The sequence below is a fragment of the Heliangelus exortis genome, chromosome 7 (assembly GCF_036169615.1).
Source record: "Heliangelus exortis chromosome 7, bHelExo1.hap1, whole genome shotgun sequence".
NCBI classification, from domain to species: Eukaryota; Metazoa; Chordata; class Aves; order Apodiformes; family Trochilidae; genus Heliangelus; species Heliangelus exortis.
The window spans coordinates 6,462,885-6,479,609 of NC_092428.1; the positions used below are offsets into that span (position 1 = coordinate 6,462,885).

Consider the following 16,725-nt stretch of genomic DNA (forward strand, 5'->3'; position numbering starts at 1 on the left):
CGGCGCAGAGACGGATGATAACGCCGATGGGGCTGACTGTAGCGAGACCGGCCCCATCAATAACGCAGTGCCGAGAGCTTTCTCTTTCCCACCCTTGGGGACCCCTGCCCGGGCTGCCCCCAGGGTGCCCTCCTCCCTGTGCCGCCGCTTTTCGCCTTCCTTTCCCCGTAGCTCTCCCGGATGCAGCAGAGCCGAGAGAGCAAATAGGGCCCTGCCCCGGGGATGGGAGAACGGCAGGAAAAATACTGCAGCCCCCCGCCCCTCCGCCGCCGGAGGTACCAGGGTTGGGGGCGTGGGGCGGGAGCGGAGCCCCCAGTGCTCGGTGCGGTTGGAAGAGTCGTGACTGTGCAGCCGCCAATGCAAGAGGGCACGAAGCTCTGCCCGACAGTCTTTCTGTAGTTGTGTCGTGACATGAAGGGGCCGTGGCGAAACCGCAAATGTTTCATTCTCGCTGCGGGAAGTGGGTGGGACGGGTGTGGAGGGGTGTGGAGGGAAGGGGTGAGCGCCCTGTGTCCCACCCCGGTCCTCGGTGTGGCCGGCCCGGGGGCGGGCTGTCAGTGTCCCTGTACAGGGACCTTTCCGGGGAGCGGCGGAGAGAGGCTAAGATTCTTGCCCCAACCCCAGAATCGGGAAGAAAAAGCCTTTCCTTTCAGCAGAGACTCATGCATCAAACTTCAATTTTCCGGACGATTGAATTAGTGATTTTTTTTCTCCTGAACTAAAATACACTTAAGTCTTTGGGATTAATTACCACGTTCTGGTCCCTCAGACTGTAGTATTAGTTATCGTTGCCATATTCGACATCAGCCCTGACACCTCATAAAATAAGGAACTGAATTTCACTGACTCAACCTGCTTTAGCCCTGTTGGATAATTCAGGAGGGGGGGTTTATTCTCCGTCTGGGAGCTCTGTGTGAAGTGAACAGGATCAAATATGGATCTCCTCAACCCCTCCTCAGAATAAAAGCATCAAAATAATAGTAAAAAACAACAAAACAACTAAAAAACTCAACATAAAAGGATTAAATATAAAAACAAACAAACAAAAACCTCCCCATCACTAACTCTAAAGGGGAGCATTTCCAAGTAGATAACACCCCCCACCGCCCTCTTCCCTCCCACCTCTATATGAAATCCAAGGCTGTGTCAGATTTGAGGATGAAGGATGGGGATAGGGGGGGCGAGGACCGCGTCGTCTCTTGCTCTTGAGAAACGGGGTTTGTGCTGGGAAGGACAAGCGTTTAGAACGAGACCCCCGGGGGTCTCCATGACCCAGGCAGGAACGCAGTCAAAGCGTTGCAGCGTGCCCGCACCTGCCCGAGCCTTGCGCCCATTCCCGCCCTGACGAGGGGACACAAGGATTCTCAGCCCCCGACGGGGTGGGAGGCGGGGGGGACCTCGCTCCCGCAAGGACCCTCACCCCCAAAAGCTCTCACACTGCAGGTTTTCTTCTCACCAGCCAGGGGCCGGAGGGAATTTCTTAGCCCTCCTTGACCAGGTTTACGCTTTTATTTTCCCTGTGGGGATTCTCGCCTTCCGCAGTTAAATCGGGACCTTTTCCCGCCTCATTCGTTCGAGAAAGGCCGATCTCTCTCCCTGTCCCGTAACCACCCTCCACAGAGGGGAGAACCGGCCGTAGCCGGTACCCAGGACACGGAGCCGACAACGGAGCTCCGGCACTCTCCTAGTTTGCTTGGGAGTGGGAAAAAGGGACTGGCTCTGTTTCCCCTGTACATCCATGCAGGACGCCCCAGGGGCAGGGAGAAGGCCGGGCAAGGGGGCTACTGACCACGGGGTTCCCGGCCAGCAAGCCCTGGGGGTCTCGGCCCAGCTCCCCCCTTATTGAAGCAGCGGAGTGGCCGGCGGTGACCGGGGCGGTGGGACAGGTTCCCACCCTTAGGGACAGCTGGATTAGAGGGACGGAGTAATTTGGGGGAATGGAGCGGGCAGGAGGTGCTCCGTGCCGGCCCATCCAGCAGCCAGGACCGCGGTCCCGAGCAGAGCTCTGAGCAGGCTGAACGACGATTTTGTGCTTTCACCGAGCCCCTAGTAGTGCTGCGGGAGGAAAAAAACAAACCAAACCAAACCAAAACTAAACAAAAAACCAACCAAACAAAAAACCCACAAACAAACAAAAAAACCCAACCCAAATAAACCCTAAACCCAACAAACCAAACCAACAAACAAAAAAATAACCACAAAAAAAGACCAACAAAAAACCTACCAAACAAACAAGCAAACAAAAAAGAGAGAAAGAAAAGAAATCAAAAATAACTGGTGAAGTTCCAGGTAATTTAGTAATTTCTAAAAATCGAGGCGGGGAAAAGCCCGAACAATAAATTTACACAGCTAGGTAATCTCAGGAAATGGCGCGTTTAAAAATGGATGACAAATGACGGACACAAGCCGGCCCTTCATTTTTAAGCTGAAAAAATTGAAAAGCTTTCTTTTTTTCAATATGTAAATTAAATAACCAAAATCCCAGCTATTTGGAAATGGGGGACGACCCAAATTAACACGCTGCAACTCTTCGAGAGGAGGCTTTATTTACTAACCGCCCCAGCCACGTGTGATAAACTTCTGCGGGTGCAAGGCGGCCCGGTATCTCTTCCCTTTGCTCACAGAAGTCAGAAATCCAAATTAACTCACAGCCTATTTTCCATACACCCAGCCGCCCTCCCCCCCCATTTTTAAAAAAAATTATTTATTGGTTATATTGAAGTGTAGTGTGTGCAGCCTCATTAAATCCATTCCAAGACAAAAGAATAAAAGAACGAGGGGAGGGAGAGGACAGGAGAGGAGGGGGAAGAGGAGAGGGAATGGGGGGAAAAAGAAACAGATAAAGAAAACAAATAAAGCCCTTTAACTAGATCTTCACATAAATGTCACAGTTTCTCAGCATTTACGATTTGCCTGTTTAGCATAAAAACACTTAAGGACAAGATTGAAGGCTTTCGAAGAGATCTGGACAGAAGTCAAAGCTATGACTCGGAGGTGAAAAACTAACCAAACAAACAAAAAAACACCCCGCAAAGCAAAAACGAAAAGCACCACCCCAAAGCAAAGCACCAAAGCCCAAACAAAAGAAAACAACAACAACAAAAAGTATCCCCAAGCAAACAAACAAACAGAAAAAAAAAAAAAAAAAAAAAAAAAAAGAAGAAAAAAAAAAAAAAAAAAAAAAGGGAGAGGGGAGGTGGCGGAAAACAAGTTCTTTTCCAAATAATGCTAAAGAAAAGTGGATTTCATTGTAATTCATAGGCTTGTTCCAAATACCAAGAGAGAAAGAGAGAAGAATAGAAGAGCACAGATGCCCCGGCGAAGGGAGAACAGCTCTGCTCCCATTGTTGTGGAGTTAAACAGAGGAAGGGAGGGTTAACCTAATCCATCAAATTGTCTGGAAATTGTGAAGAAAATTCAAAAACCATATGGTCTCCAAGCGCTCGCCTTCTCTCTGCTGCGGAGGGGCACGCTTGTTTCAGCATGGCGAACCGCAGGAGGCTGTATATGCTCCATTGTCGCTTGTCACTTCAGAGAAGAGGGCTCATTTGTCCCCAGTTTTCATGCTTTACGCTAAAAATTACAACCCCATCCATTCTCAAAGAGGAGAAAGATTTATTTAGCCTCAGAGAAACTGGACCAAAAAAAAAAAAAAAAAAAAAAATCCATCCCACAAACCAACCCTGGCTTATCTGGACACTTCTCCTCCGAGCTCTGCCACTGTACACCAGATTTGTCTTTCTCACATAAATTTTGCAAAGAATAGGGAGAAACACACGTTGCTCGACTCCAAAGGCAGGTCACGCCGCCCGAGAGAAAACACATTCAGCAGCGCCTTAATTTTAGCAAAAAAAAAAAAAAGAGGGGTTGGGAGGGGGAAGCGGGAAGGAAAAAAGAAAAGAGGGTAAATTAAACATTGTCCATCCTCATGTCTCCGGTAGCAGAGGCTTTGCCCAGAAGCGGGAGGTCTGGCCCGGCAGGCGGAGGGCAGCTCCCCCCGCTCACAGACATCGCTCTTTTTGTCCAAGCCGGTGATAACTCCTTCCCCTCCGCTCGCATTTGGTTTTTCTTTTACTTTTTTTCCCCACTTCCCTTTCCTCTCTGATGTCGGGCTGGAGGTGCTCTGCTGAAGGAGATCGGCGTTGCGGGATGCCGGTGGTTCCCCACGCCCCGCTGCCGCCGCGCATCCCCCGCACCTAAGGCCTTACCGATCCGCCGTGTTCTTTCTCTGATAGACCTCTACCTGGTATTAACCTCAAATAAATAAATAAATAAATTTTAAAAATCAAAGATTTAAAGCAATAAAGTTCGGATGTGTGTGCATCTTTTCCTCACTGGTACTGCAGTTAAAGTAACTTTAAGTGCAAACGGGATGGGAGATTTCTGGGAGGTGGGGAGTCTTGCGTAACCTCGGACCAGTGGAGGGGATTTTCGTTCACAAAAAAGGACGTTAAAAGTCTATTAAAATGGTAAAGATTTTATTGTATCGGAAAAAGAGCTATCTGTACAATTCTAAGAGACAGTAAATAAAGCGACATTGTCCCTATCGGAACTTAAATAGCAGGCCTTTTAAAATTTGTACAATTCAAACAAAAACATGTCTTAAATCTGTACATTATTTTTAATTTATAGTGTAATATTTAAATGTATTGATCTTGGGATTTGTCTTTCTTATTTTCATAGCATGCAAAAATTCTAAAAAGAGTAAAAAATAATTCTAGGATTTTTTTTTCATTTTCTTTTTTTTTTTTTTGTTACCACCTTCATATCAAAAATACGAAAGGCAGCTTTTTAATAAAAGCACAACAATAGCAGAAAATGGTAAAAATAGCTTTTAATTGGTAAAATGAGGCAGAAATTGCATTGGAGACAAATCTCTATGCTCTAGGAAAAAAAGAAAGTATATATTTGCCAACTTGCATTATAACCCATCCCCAAGTTCACAAGATTGCAAAAGAAAAAAATATTTTAAAGGAAAAAAATTACTTCGTGCACATCTGAAACATGCAAGGAAAGGAAAGTGGCTAATTTTCGCTGTTGCCCTTTTAAGTCTAACTTAAATCTCCTCTAAAGTGGTTCATTTCAGAAGTCTCTGAAAACAACTGCCTATCCAAACATCTGTTTGAAGCCGAGTTTATTCCAAGGTTACGCGTCTCCATTATAGACAAAATAATCGTCATTGATACCTATTTTTTAAAAAAAAAGATAATCAAAACCTCAAAAAGAAGGGGGGGAGGAAAAAAATCCAATATATACGTTTAAATATTTATACAGAAGCCGTCCGTAATTGCACCATTCCGAAGATGTGACAGGCGGAGGGACATCGACTCTACCCTAAATTAATTTTCGTGTGCATGTGTGTCTGTGGTGGGTTTCTATTGCTTATTGCTCCGGCCGAGGGGGAGCAGCCGCCCCGCCGCGCTGCCGGGGCCGGGATGGGGGGCCGGGGGTGTCAATTTGGAGTTGTCGGGGTGATGCTGGAGGGAGTGGGACGGGACGGGGGGGAAATGGTGGTGGCTGGGGGGGGAAGGCCAGCCGGCCGCCCCTCAGTCATCCACGTCGATCTCCACGTCCTCCTCTTCCTCCTCCTCCTCCTCCTCCTCGCTGTCCCGGCGGCTGCGGGGCCGCTCCGTGGGGGGCGAGGCGGGGCGGGGCGGCGGCGGGGCGGCGGGATCCCGGGAGGCGGCGGGGGGCGGCGGAGGGGAACCGGACCTCGCCTTGCCCCTTCCCTCGGCGCTGGGCTCCAGCTCGGCCAAGGCCACGATGTCCACGGCGGGGTTGGGGCCCAGCTTTTTGGCCGATTCCACGTCGGCCTTCATCTCCTCCAGGTCTCGCTTGAGCTTGGCGCGGCGGTTCTGGAACCAGGTGATGACCTGGGCATTGGTGAGCCCCAGCTGCTGGGCGATCTGGTCCCGGTCCGCCGGTGACAGGTATTTTTGGTAGAGGAACCTCTTCTCCAGCTCGTAGATTTGGTGGTTGGTGAAGGCCGTCCGTGACTTTCGACGCTTCTTCGGCGTTTGTCGCTGCCCGAAGATCGTCATCCCGTCCCTGCCTGCCGACGAGCCGCCAGATTGTCGCCGCTTACCCCATGTCACCCCTCACACACACACCCGAGCCCCTCTGCCCCATTCCCCTGCCCCGTCGGTATCGGGGCGCAGCGGGGCAGAGCCGCCGCTCCTGCAGCCCGAGGGCCGGCGGGGGGAAGATGCTGCCGGGTACCGGCTGCCCGGGGTCCCGCCATCCCGCCCCGTGAGACACCCTGGGAGAATGGAGGGGGTAGGAAATAGGCCGTGGGGAGGAGCGGGGCAACCACCCGCAGGAGGACCCCCCCAACTCTGCCAGGGGCTTACCTTCTGCAGCCTGCAGCACGCTGACTTCCAGCCCCTTGAAGGTCTTGCTGGCCAGCTCTTCTAGGGCGCAGAGAGGCGAGGTTTGGGAGAGCAGCGCCCGGCCGGAGAGGGGCAGCCCGGCCGGGGGGTGCTTCTCGGCGGCGGAGAGGAGGTGGGCCGTCCCGCAGAGGGTGTAACTCCTCCGCACTGAGGGCTTGTTGAGGATGTCCTCGATGCTGAAGGGGGTGAGGGGCTTGTTGGAGTTGGCCGGCGGTGGGAGGTGATCCAAGGGGCTCCGCCGCCGTTCTTCCCCCGAGGAGGGCTTGGGTTCTTCTTTGGAAGTCATGGTGGGGCCGGGCCGCGCGGGGTAGCCTTCCCCACCCGCCACGGGGATGCGCTGCCGCGGGGAGAAACCCCCGGCGGGACCGCGGGGTGACGGCGGCGGAGACAGCGAGCAAAAGTTGAAGCCCACCTCCAACTCCGGCGGAGGAGCCCCGGGTCCTCCCGGGGAGAGCCACTTCGGGCGGCGGGCAGGGCGGCGGGCTGCGTCCGGGAGCGGAGCTGCCGTCGGTCCCTCGCCGAGAGGTGGTCCTGCCGCACCTCTTGTCCCAGGGTTTTGGGTCGGGTATTTGTTTTCTTACCCTGTCTCTCTCCCTCTTCAGTCTCCTCTTGCTGGCTCTCTCCTCTCTCTTCCTCTTCCCAGATGCTATTTTAAGAAACACCCCAAATTGCAGCACTTTCCCTGCCCTCCCCCCCTCCCCCAAAACCGAATACCCCCAAAAATAATTAAAAAAAGAAAAAAGAAAAAAGAAAAAAATTAAAAGCAGACTTCGGAGAGGGGGAGAGAAGCCCTCGCACCGAGACCTCGGACCAAGGGGAAAGAGGCGAGAAGAGACGGGGTAATTGACTATTGCTAACAAGTTATTGTTGATTGGGAGGTAATCAATTATCTTCAATGACACTTTTCGCCCTCTCTCTCGCTCGCTCGCTTGCTCTCTCTCTCTCTGTCCAATGCAGGCTTTTGCAAGTTCGGAGACCCATTAATTAGGAGGCGGTATGGAGGTGGAGCCCAGTTGAATTATAATGCTGAATGCACTTGTCATATTCTGGCCCTGCTATTTGTTTGGACATATATATTTTTAAATTACATTACAAACCAGCCTTTATTGCATCAGGATAATACAGTATAGTGAAAAATAATAATAAGCGAAAACAAAACAAAATGAAAAAATATCCGGCGGTATCTTTTGTTTGGTTTTGTGTTTTGTGGGGGCTTTTTGTTTGTTTGTTTGGTTGGTTTTTCTTCCCCCCCGAGATATTTTTACTTCTATTTGTGTCTCCTGTTAACTTCGGCTACTACTTTATTTAAAATATCTCTCTTCGGCTTTACTCATAGCCGTTTGACTTTTTTTTTTTTTTTTTTTTTTTTTTTTCTTAATGAGGGGAAGAAAGGGAGAGCCTGGTTCCAGGTAAGGCAGACCTTTCATTTCCAATAAAATCCGGAGGGTTCCGCCGAATTTATCGTGCTACTCTTTCCCAACTCTCTGTGCCGGAGCGAGCTGCGGGGACCGGGGCGGGGGCAGCTCGGCGGTGGGACAAGCCCACCCCGGAAGGTGCCTATGCCCGGGGTGTCGGCGGAGGGGCTGGTCGGCGCGGGCCGGGATCGCTCCCGGGATGTCGGCGGCTTCTGCGGCTTCGTTATCTCCGGTGGATCCTGACCACGGGCAGCGGAGGGAAAAGGGGCAGGCGGCGGCCGGGTTCCGCCGACCATCTGGGTCGGGGCCGGAGAGAGCCGGTTTCCAGCTAGAGGCCTTTTCCTGCGAGCCCATGGGCAGGTCTGGAAGGGGGCAGCAGCGGTGGGGCTGGCTGAGCCCCTCACCGTTCGGGAAAACCAGCCCGGCCCGCCCGGCCGTGGGGGCCAGAACCTCTCCTTATTTTTTTTACCGGGGCCAACAGCCCGCTTCTCATCTCTCTGCAGGACCGAAGACAAAGCCCGGAGCTGGGGGGTGAGCTGCGTGACCCCCACTCTATGCTGGGCACTCCCCAAACTTCCCGCGGGGCGTCCGGGACGCAGCCCAGGACCGGGTTTGGACGGGCGGGCGGCGGCCGCCGGGTGCATCGCGATGCGTCAAGGAGGGAGAAGCGGCCGGGGTACGATGGATCCAGCCCTAACTTTCCCACTTCACCTTGACGGGAAGTAGGAAAGCGGCTGGCAGCTCCCAGGCCGCTAGGTACAAAACAAGCACAAAAGAAGCAAATGGCTCCTCTCCTTAAAGCGCCCTCTTCCCATTTTTTATAGCTCTCTGGGAGTCTCTTTATGCAGTGACCTATTTTTAAAGGCCTATATTGGGTTATTCATCATATCAAATACTGCGAGGAGCTGGGGGGGAGCCGGTCAGGAAGGGGGGGAGCGAATTACACTGATTCTAAATCTCCCGGCTTCTTTGCTTGCTAGGTGGATTATTTGCTTCGCTTTGCTTGGGTTTTATGAAGTGATTTAAACATATTTTAACCAATTAGAGACTTTCCTCCTCTCCCTTGTGTCCCCTCGCGTTATTTTCCAGCATGGCGTTTTATGTCAGGATCCGGGTTTTATTGAGAACTCAGCCTGAGATGCTGATGTTATAATTACAGAAATAGGATTGAGGGGAAAAAAAAAAAAAAGAAAAAAGAAAAAGGAAAAAAATAGTCTTGTTTCTGGATAACTTCAGACGGGTTGGCAGTGTTTAGGATGCGCTGAGGTACTGCCGGCCCCAGCCTGCCTTCCCCACAGAGCGGAGGGTCCGGGCGTAAATTGCGCCCCTACCTCGAGCGCAGCCCGCTCCACTCAATGAAGGGGCAAAACTGCGCCAGACACAGCAAAGCCCCACAAGCCGTTCAGGATCTACTCCTGTATCCTCGGATCGCAACTCCTCATCCCTTCCTCCATGGCGGGACAGGGCTTTGGATGCACCCATCTTTTTTTTGCGCTCCCTAGTAGTAGCAGAGTCTGGGGAGGCGGGCAGCAGGCTCAGGACTGGCACTCCGGCCAGGGCTACGCTTTTTCGTTTGCCTCGCCCGCTGCCTGGCAGACGGAATCCTCCTTCATGCTTTGCATGAGTACCTGAGGCCGATCGCTCCAGGCCCGCCGCCTGCCCTTGTCCCCACATTCCCTTCATATAGCACCTCCTTGAGAAAAGGGGTGGCTGGGAGTGAAGGGAGCAGATTACAACCCCCGCCTAGTCTCTCTGGTGCTCTTTGGTGGTCCCGGAGCGGTCCCACCGACTCTTCTCAGATGTGTGCTTGGCTGCTCGCTTGTGGGTTTGGTTTTGTTTTCTCAGCTCTCACTTTGCCTGTGCAATAACCGAAGCTCGCTGTCCACCGGGGCCAAAAATCAGAAGAGAGGCAGTCTGGATTGCTCCAACCCTAGCTGAGTGTAAGAGCTCCCCATTCCCCCTCCACACTCCTCGAAACTTAACTATTTTAATATTTTTAACAGACTCTTGGCACTTCGCCCCCAGTTAAAGACCCTGGGTGCCCCGCGACAGATCCCATCGCACCTCTGAGGGCACCTGGGAGCAAGGGGGCACCAGGGACAGACGGGGTCCGGCTCCCGCAGCCGCCACGGAACTTCTCAAGCCGCCGGGCCCTTCTTCTGCCCGTCCCGCAGAGACGCCACTGCGACTCGTGTCTCCCAGATTTGGGGTCATTTGGGAAAAAACGCTCGCATCCGAAGGGATTCAACCTCTGTCCTTCCATCCTCCTTCTGACAGCTCATTCCGAAGGCAGGCCCAGCAATGATCACTTCCTGATGCAAGCAGGAAAAGTTTGGGTCGGGTCCCGTGCCGAGACGTAGGGAGAGGAGCAAGGGCTGGCGGGAACGGCTGCCCCTCTCTGTACCCGTGGGTGGATGAAGGGGTCCCTCGGAACTGTCAGGGAGGCTTCGCTCCAGGTCCCTGCCTTCACCAGGGGAGAGAAGTGAGTAAAGGCGAGGCCTTTCCTCATCTACGGAGCGGAAAACTACCGCTAAATATGGAACTGCTCAGAGGGAGCAAAAAAGTCCCTCTGGATACGAGTAACATTTTTGGAGGAGTGTCCCCTCGCCGCCCCCAGAGCTGTATTTCGGGGTGTCGGCGTGTTCGCCCTTCTCCGTGAGCCGTCCCAGGCACGGCAGCCAGCGGCAGCCGGGGCTTCCGGGCTTTGGCTGTGCGCGGCCCACTTTTGTCCAGGAAAATGTCATAGGAATATAATTAAAGCAGGCGGCATAAATCATTCAAGTGTTGATCACCAAAGTAACTGCGTACAAATGACACCTCCTTTCCCGGCATAGCTGAGCTATGCATGGCTCCCAGTTATGTCTGCCTAGTTTAAGAGGTCTAAACACGTTGCCTCTCCCTATTAGCAGCGCGGAGAGGGACGAATTCCGTGCCCTCTGGGTGACAGCGAGCGCACGGTCCTGGCACAGCGTCTCGCGGAGGCCTGGGGTGGCGAGCCGACAACTTAGGATATAATTGTTATTTTTTGTCTTTAAGCACCCCCCAAATTTGCGAGTGCAGCGAGAAGGAGAAAAAAAATCGGTGGGATCCGCCGTGGAGCCCGGAGAAGAGGAGAGTCGCGACAGGGTCCGAGGTCCTTGTCCCAGCCCTCTCTTGCAAAGCTGCCGGTACAATGTACCCACAGGTGTCCCCTCTCCCCGCCGCCCCCACGTACTGCTCGTCTTTGCTCCCCTTGGAAAACAACCTCCCGGAGCTGGGCGCTCGCCGGCTACCGGCTCTCATGGGGAGGGGGGGGCGGGGGTTCGGGGAACACTGCGGGGCTGCGGAAAAACTTCTCAGAGGAGTCTGTCTCTGAAGGTCGTTTCGTAACTTTCGCCCACTCCTTCCTCCCCTCGCAACTAGCTCCCTGCGGAGAAAAAAAAACTTCGCTGCACCAAAAATAAATCTGACCCAAGTGCCCGCACCCGGCCCTGCCGGAGCACACCCTTCCCTCTGAGAAAAACACACATTTCCCTCCAGAAAAAAGCCGGCGGAGAAATCGCCGTTCCTTCGGGGGCTCCGGCAGAGGGGCAGGGCCGCGCCGGGCCGAAATCCTCCTCCCCAAAAACTTGTCCAGACGCGGGGAACGGGAGCAGCCTCCCCGGACGGGCGGGTAGGGCAATGTCCGACTCTCCACCTTTCCCCGGGGATTTTTCGTTTGCAAACGAACTACCAGGGCGACACAGCGGTGCTGGGGGCGGCGAAGTTGCTGGGTACGGGCATGCACTGCCCATCCCCTGGGCCGCTTGTTTTTGTGTGGTGTTTTTTTTTTTAGCTTTTTTGTTTGTTTGCTTGCTTGTTTTTTTTCCCTAAAAAAAACCCGCAGAGAGGAGCTGGACCCTGTAGTGCTCGGACCGCCTCGCATCGCAGGGTCAGGAGAATTGGTTGAGCCAAAATTCAAAAGAGTCCTTTTGGCGGTGTGAGCGGGGACGCTCTCTGGCGGGGTGTATGGAAAATAGGGGAGCCCTTTACACGCACAGCTGGCCTGAAGCACAAGTTAAAAAATAACTCCATAGGAGGATCTACTTCTTCAGTCGCCTTGCGTGGGCCAAGGGGAGCGTTTACCACATTAAAGTTGACCCCGCCCCAAATGCCGGGGGTCAGCAGTCGGGACCATTCGGAAGACACCACTCCCCGCGTTTTTTCAGGGTTCTCCCGGGGTTTGGGCAGCCGGTTTCAGCTGCTGCAGGACCCCGACCCCAGGCTCAGCAGCTATGTAACCCCCGCCCCTCCCAGCCAGACTCCGGGGCTCCCCAGCCTGGTTGGCGAGAGCGGCCCCCGATTTCCTTTCGGGGACAGGGTCGTCCTGCAACCGCCGCAGGGAGGGAAAGGCAAATACGAGCATTTGAACTTATTCTTTAAAACTTGAACGTTATTAAAAAAAAAAAAACCACCAAACTCTAGTATTTTAATTTGTAGTCCAAACTAAGTAGGATGCGGGTTCCCCTGGAAAAGGATCCAGGACCTGCCCGATCCGTCTCCAGGAAAGGCGAGAACTTGAATTTTTAAATACATTTTAAAAACCTCGATAAATGCAATTTGCAAGGGCCACTGCGGAGGAAAAGGGGGCAGGCCGGGGAGGGCAGGAAGATGCGATGGAATCGTCTGAGGGCATTTCAGGCCCCCCGGCAGTGCCAGGCTCTGTGGGCGGCAGAGACTTAGCAGCTCTCGCCTCTCCCTCGCTGCCCCATCTCAGTTCCGGGAGAGGCAAGGCCGGGCCTCGGGGAAAGGGAAGGAGACCGTTCGGAGGGGGTTAGAGCAGCCCCGATACTCTCTTCAGACTCCAGCTGCCTCCTGGGTCACCCTCTTTTTGGGACAGGGCTCAGCCACAGCCTTCTCTCAATCCCCACTCTGCTATAGGGAAGAGACCGGGTGTCACAGGGCTCAGCAGTCGCGGAGCTCGCCCTGAGCCCGGGGGGATGGGCGCAGCCTGCAGCCGTCCTGCCCCGCAACTTCGCTATGGACTTGCGGAGCGGCAAAACTTTGTTGGATGGTGAGAGGGACACAGACTCATACAGAACCACCCCGGGCTGTGATAGCCGAGCCGCACTGGCTCCTCCGAGACCTGTAATATCTCTGCCGCTCCCGGCACGTGTGAATAATTCACCAGTCTGCCAAATGCAAGTAACGTTTGTGGCAGCTATGAAGGAGCCGGAGAGGCGAGGGCTCATTTTTTGGGGGCAGGAGGAGGTGTGGGGAATCAATTGAAACTTAATAAAGGGAGTGGGGGGGAGAATGGCGGAAATAAGCCAGGCAACTTCTTCTAATAACAACTTGGTGTTAATAATTCAGGAGCCGTCATTGGATTATAGTGCAATATCCGAAGTACGTGTTGCCGCCACAGTGCGGGTGGATAATGTAATCGGAGCTCATTTTGCCTTCCAATAAATTACAGCAGCAAAAGTTTCCTGTTAAAGCAGTTATTTGTATTTCTTTTTTGAAGGTGATCCCTCTCCCTCCTCCCTTTCCAACAACAGCAGTAAGAAAATTAATTAAAAACTAATATTTCCTTTCCTTGCAAAAGCAGCACCAAGATGAGAAGGAAGAGTTTGGCTCTTCCAACTTTGTGTGTTGCAAGGCTGCTCTTTCCTACCTCTCATTTCTTTCTTTGTGTGCTCCTGTTTTTGCATCCCTCTTTTTTTGTGAACTAGCCCATCTCACCTTGTGTGACTTCTCCAGGCTCAGGCAAATGCTGCTGGAAAGAAAAATATCCCTTAAATCCACCCCTGTGTTATTAAGCTTGCTGTGTTTGTTCCTCTTGTTCTTCTTTGGTTCCATTATGAAGGGGTAGCAGCTAGAGACAGGGTCAAACAGCAGTTGACATGTCTTTGAAATCACATGTAAGGTGAATTGTGAATCCTCAGATGCCTCTTGTTCTTTTCCTTCCAAGCCACAGCACCATTCAGCAACAGACCTTTCCTCCTCTCTAGTCCCCTGTTTCTCTCACTGGATGTCAGGCTATACTCTTGTGGCCTCCATCCATGGCAGGAGTTCACAAGCTGATTTTCAACCCCCCCCCAGCTGTTGCTTCTGGATACAGGGCTTTGTGTCACCTCTCTCATGTACCAGGCTGCTCTCTATAGCCTGTTTGGGGCCTGTCTCACCTTGAAAAGTGGCCTTTTGCCAACAGCCAGAAGACACCTCTTTTGGGAGGCTTTACACCTCTATTTTATTCTGCTTTCTGCCCCAGGAATCTCAGATACATTCCTCATATGGACTTGAATCAGGCATGATTCTTTCTGTGGGTAGTTTTAGCATCCTGTGATGGTGGCTGGCATCTCCCATCCTGCATAACAGCTGCTGTCAGCTTACAGCATTCCTGTACCGATAATGTTGGATCATTCGGTCTCCCTGTTTCCAGTGCTGCATGTTGGTAGGATGGAGGTAGAGATAAGAGCTTCCTACAGGAGATGGATTAAAAAAATACCTTTCCTGATAGGCATTTCACTAATTCTTGCTCTTCAGAATATAATTCAAACTCTGTACTATGTTTAAAATAGCTACCAAATTGCCTTCTCTTTAGTGATTCCATCTCTGAACATCTTGTGGTCTCAACTATCTCCCTTCCCTACAGCCTTCTGACTGGCATCTTTTCCAGGTGATGTATGGTCTCTTGTGATGGTGAAATTTTACAGCCTGGGCTTTTTTCCTGGGTGCTGGGTAAAGTATGTGTAGTGAACAGCCTCAAGATTTCTTCCATTTTACTTCTTGAAGTCTCCTTGGGGTCTATTTAATTCTGCACTTTTTATAGGTGTGGAAAGCAGGTCTTTGCAAATGCCAAATGTGAAGCAACATGTGGGTTCTTCTCGTATGTGACCAAACCAGTCAAGTTCTCTGCCATCATTATTGTTACACTTAACGAGGAGCTACCAGTAGCTAAGGGGAGTGAGCATGGAAGGTAGTAAAACCACAAAGAGTAGAAATAATGTTTAGGGTGTGCAAAGAAGAAGGCTGGAGCTGGCACCCCTCAGCCTCGGGAAAGGTTGCAGCTGGTTGGAAAGGCCCATGGTGAAGGTGGATTTAAGTCCTAGGAGGACAGGTGTGGGACTTGTGGGACCCGAAGGGGTCTCTGGCCAGGGCAGCAGCCACTAGAGGGAGGGCGCCGAGCGCGCAGCAGCTGCAGACCCCAACCCCTCCTCCTCCTGCTGCCACCCCCCCTCCTCCCCCCTCGCCTTCCTCCCCCCTCGCCTCCCTCCCCCTTCTCCCCTGGCCTCAGCCAGGAGGCTGAGGGGCATGAGGGAGACCACCCTGAGGCTTACTACCACTTCAGCTCCTTCTGCTTCTTTCAGTATCAGCAAAGAAACTGCTGCTGAAAGTCTCCTGTGCCCTGCAAACCTACTGCCAAGCTCTGGATGGTCCCTTGTTATATCTAGAGAGTGTCCACCAGCCTTGGAGCGCACAGACTCCGGGACAGTGTAGGAATGTGATTTCGATTTCCCAAGGTTAAATACCTGTTGGCTGGTAATTCAAGATAAAATGTATGGGAGATACGATTTTTTTGAGATGTTCACAAATTCTTAATTGGTGACTTCATTATGGATATGGGATGTAGGCAACAGGTGAGAAGTCAAGTCTAGCAGCGGCAGAAGCTGTGCCCATGCACCCCAGGGCTATGGAGCCATTGCAAATCTTGGGTGCACTGGGGCCACTCTTCTTTTTGGTCTTTGCCCCTTTGCCCCCTGCGTGTATGTAATCCAGACCCACTGGCTCAGTTTTGCAGAGCTGGGCACATAGTGCTGCAAGAAGGTGACCTTTTGCTCTGAAGATGGTAAGAGCTTTGTGCTGGCAGCAGAACAACATACCCAGTACAAATAGAATGATTCTGATAATAAATCACCATCCATAATAAGAAGACATTGTTAATAATAAGTCATCCAGGGGTCTCCAGAGATCAGCATACAAGTTACTATAAAAATAGATAGGAAACATGGTGTGATCATTACAAGCAAGATAACAAATAAAAGAGAAAATTAGTTTTATGGGCATTTAGCTCTTCTTGCTTCCCCAGCTTTCAGGTGGTTCTGTTATCAGTTTGATATCAGGATGTTTATGATTTAAGTTGGGTCACAAACACAGACTGGATTTTGCAGATGTGGAGCCCTGGGTTGAAAGCACCTATGAGCTGGCCAGATCATGACCAGCAAAGGAACCATTTGGCAAAAATCCTTTCTTCTTTTTTTGCCCTCTGTCACAGAATGATCCCTTATTTATCCCAATTTTTCCAAAGGGTTATCTTCTGGATATGGGCAAGCACTCCCTGGTTAAGGTAAACAGGAACCAGCTGAGGCCCTGCCCGTAGATGTTGGCTCTTTCTGTACCCCTTCAATGGGCAGGATTTGTTGCCTAGCTTCCATGGCTTTCTTTTGACTCAGCTGATGGGGTGACCAGACTTCAGAAATCAAAGAATGGTGGTGGGCAAGCACACAACAAAATTTGAGCTTTTAAATGAATTAATGTTTGCACTGAGAACTCTCCAGATTCAGGAATATTTTCACTCATAAACTAGCTAGCATCAAAAGATTTGTGAAAATTGCTCCCTGCACAGGAGCCAAGGTAATCTGACACATTTGTTTTAGGACAAATTTGCAAGTCCTGCCTTGTAGTGTTCCATCAGCTCTGAAACAGATCTGCTTGTGGTATCAGCGCTGCTTTCTTGCAGCAAAGGGGAAAGAGGTTAGGGCTGTTCAAATCTTTCTTGGTTTCTCCCCTTGTTTGCTATTGCCAGGCAAACAATAGCAGATGTTATATAGTCAGTTCAGTTTGCTACTAGTCCCATTATGTTCTATTTATGTTTCACTTTATTGGCTTTTTTTTTATTTTCCTATTATTGTTTCACTCTGGGGGAGGCAGAGGATATAATATATTCATCTTTATTATACAAA

The 16,725-nt window shown here is 51.6% G+C and overlaps 1 protein-coding gene and 1 long non-coding RNA gene across 5 annotated transcripts; one reads left to right on the top strand and one right to left on the bottom strand.

The window, feature by feature from the left end:
* Nucleotides 1-4,461: 4,461 nt before the first annotated feature.
* On the bottom strand, nucleotides 4,462-6,706 carry LBX1 (ladybird homeobox 1). Its single transcript, XM_071748454.1, has 2 exons — nucleotides 6,351-6,706; nucleotides 4,462-6,052 (listed from the first exon to the last, which is right to left on the bottom strand). The coding sequence occupies exons 1-2, from the start codon at nucleotides 6,673-6,675 to the stop codon at nucleotides 5,547-5,549; spliced, it is 831 nt and encodes a 276-aa protein (XP_071604555.1). The 5' UTR covers nucleotides 6,676-6,706; the 3' UTR covers nucleotides 4,462-5,546.
* On the top strand, nucleotides 6,699-13,245 carry LOC139798193 (uncharacterized). 4 transcript variants are annotated; one of them, XR_011726763.1, is made up of 5 exons: nucleotides 7,932-8,164; nucleotides 8,308-8,560; nucleotides 9,808-10,286; nucleotides 10,841-11,556; nucleotides 12,704-13,245. It is a non-coding gene; the product is annotated as an uncharacterized lncRNA (long non-coding RNA). The 4 variants fall into 4 exon arrangements; XR_011726761.1 differs by lacking the exons at nucleotides 7,932-8,164; nucleotides 12,704-13,245 and adding an exon at nucleotides 6,699-7,798 and having other exon boundaries at nucleotides 10,841-12,216; XR_011726760.1 differs by lacking the exon at nucleotides 12,704-13,245 and having other exon boundaries at nucleotides 10,841-12,216.
* Nucleotides 13,246-16,725: the final 3,480 nt, after the last annotated feature.

Bases quoted from the DNA above. Each gene is read 5' to 3' on its own strand.
- LBX1 (XM_071748454.1), bottom strand. From the start codon at position 6,675: ATGACTTCCAAAGAAGAACCCAAGCCCTCCTCGGGGGAAGAACGGCGG. The intron at 6,053-6,350 runs GTAAGCCCCTGG...GCTCGTCGGCAG, and splicing joins CGTGCTGCAGGCTGCAGAAG to GCAGGGACGGGATGACGATC.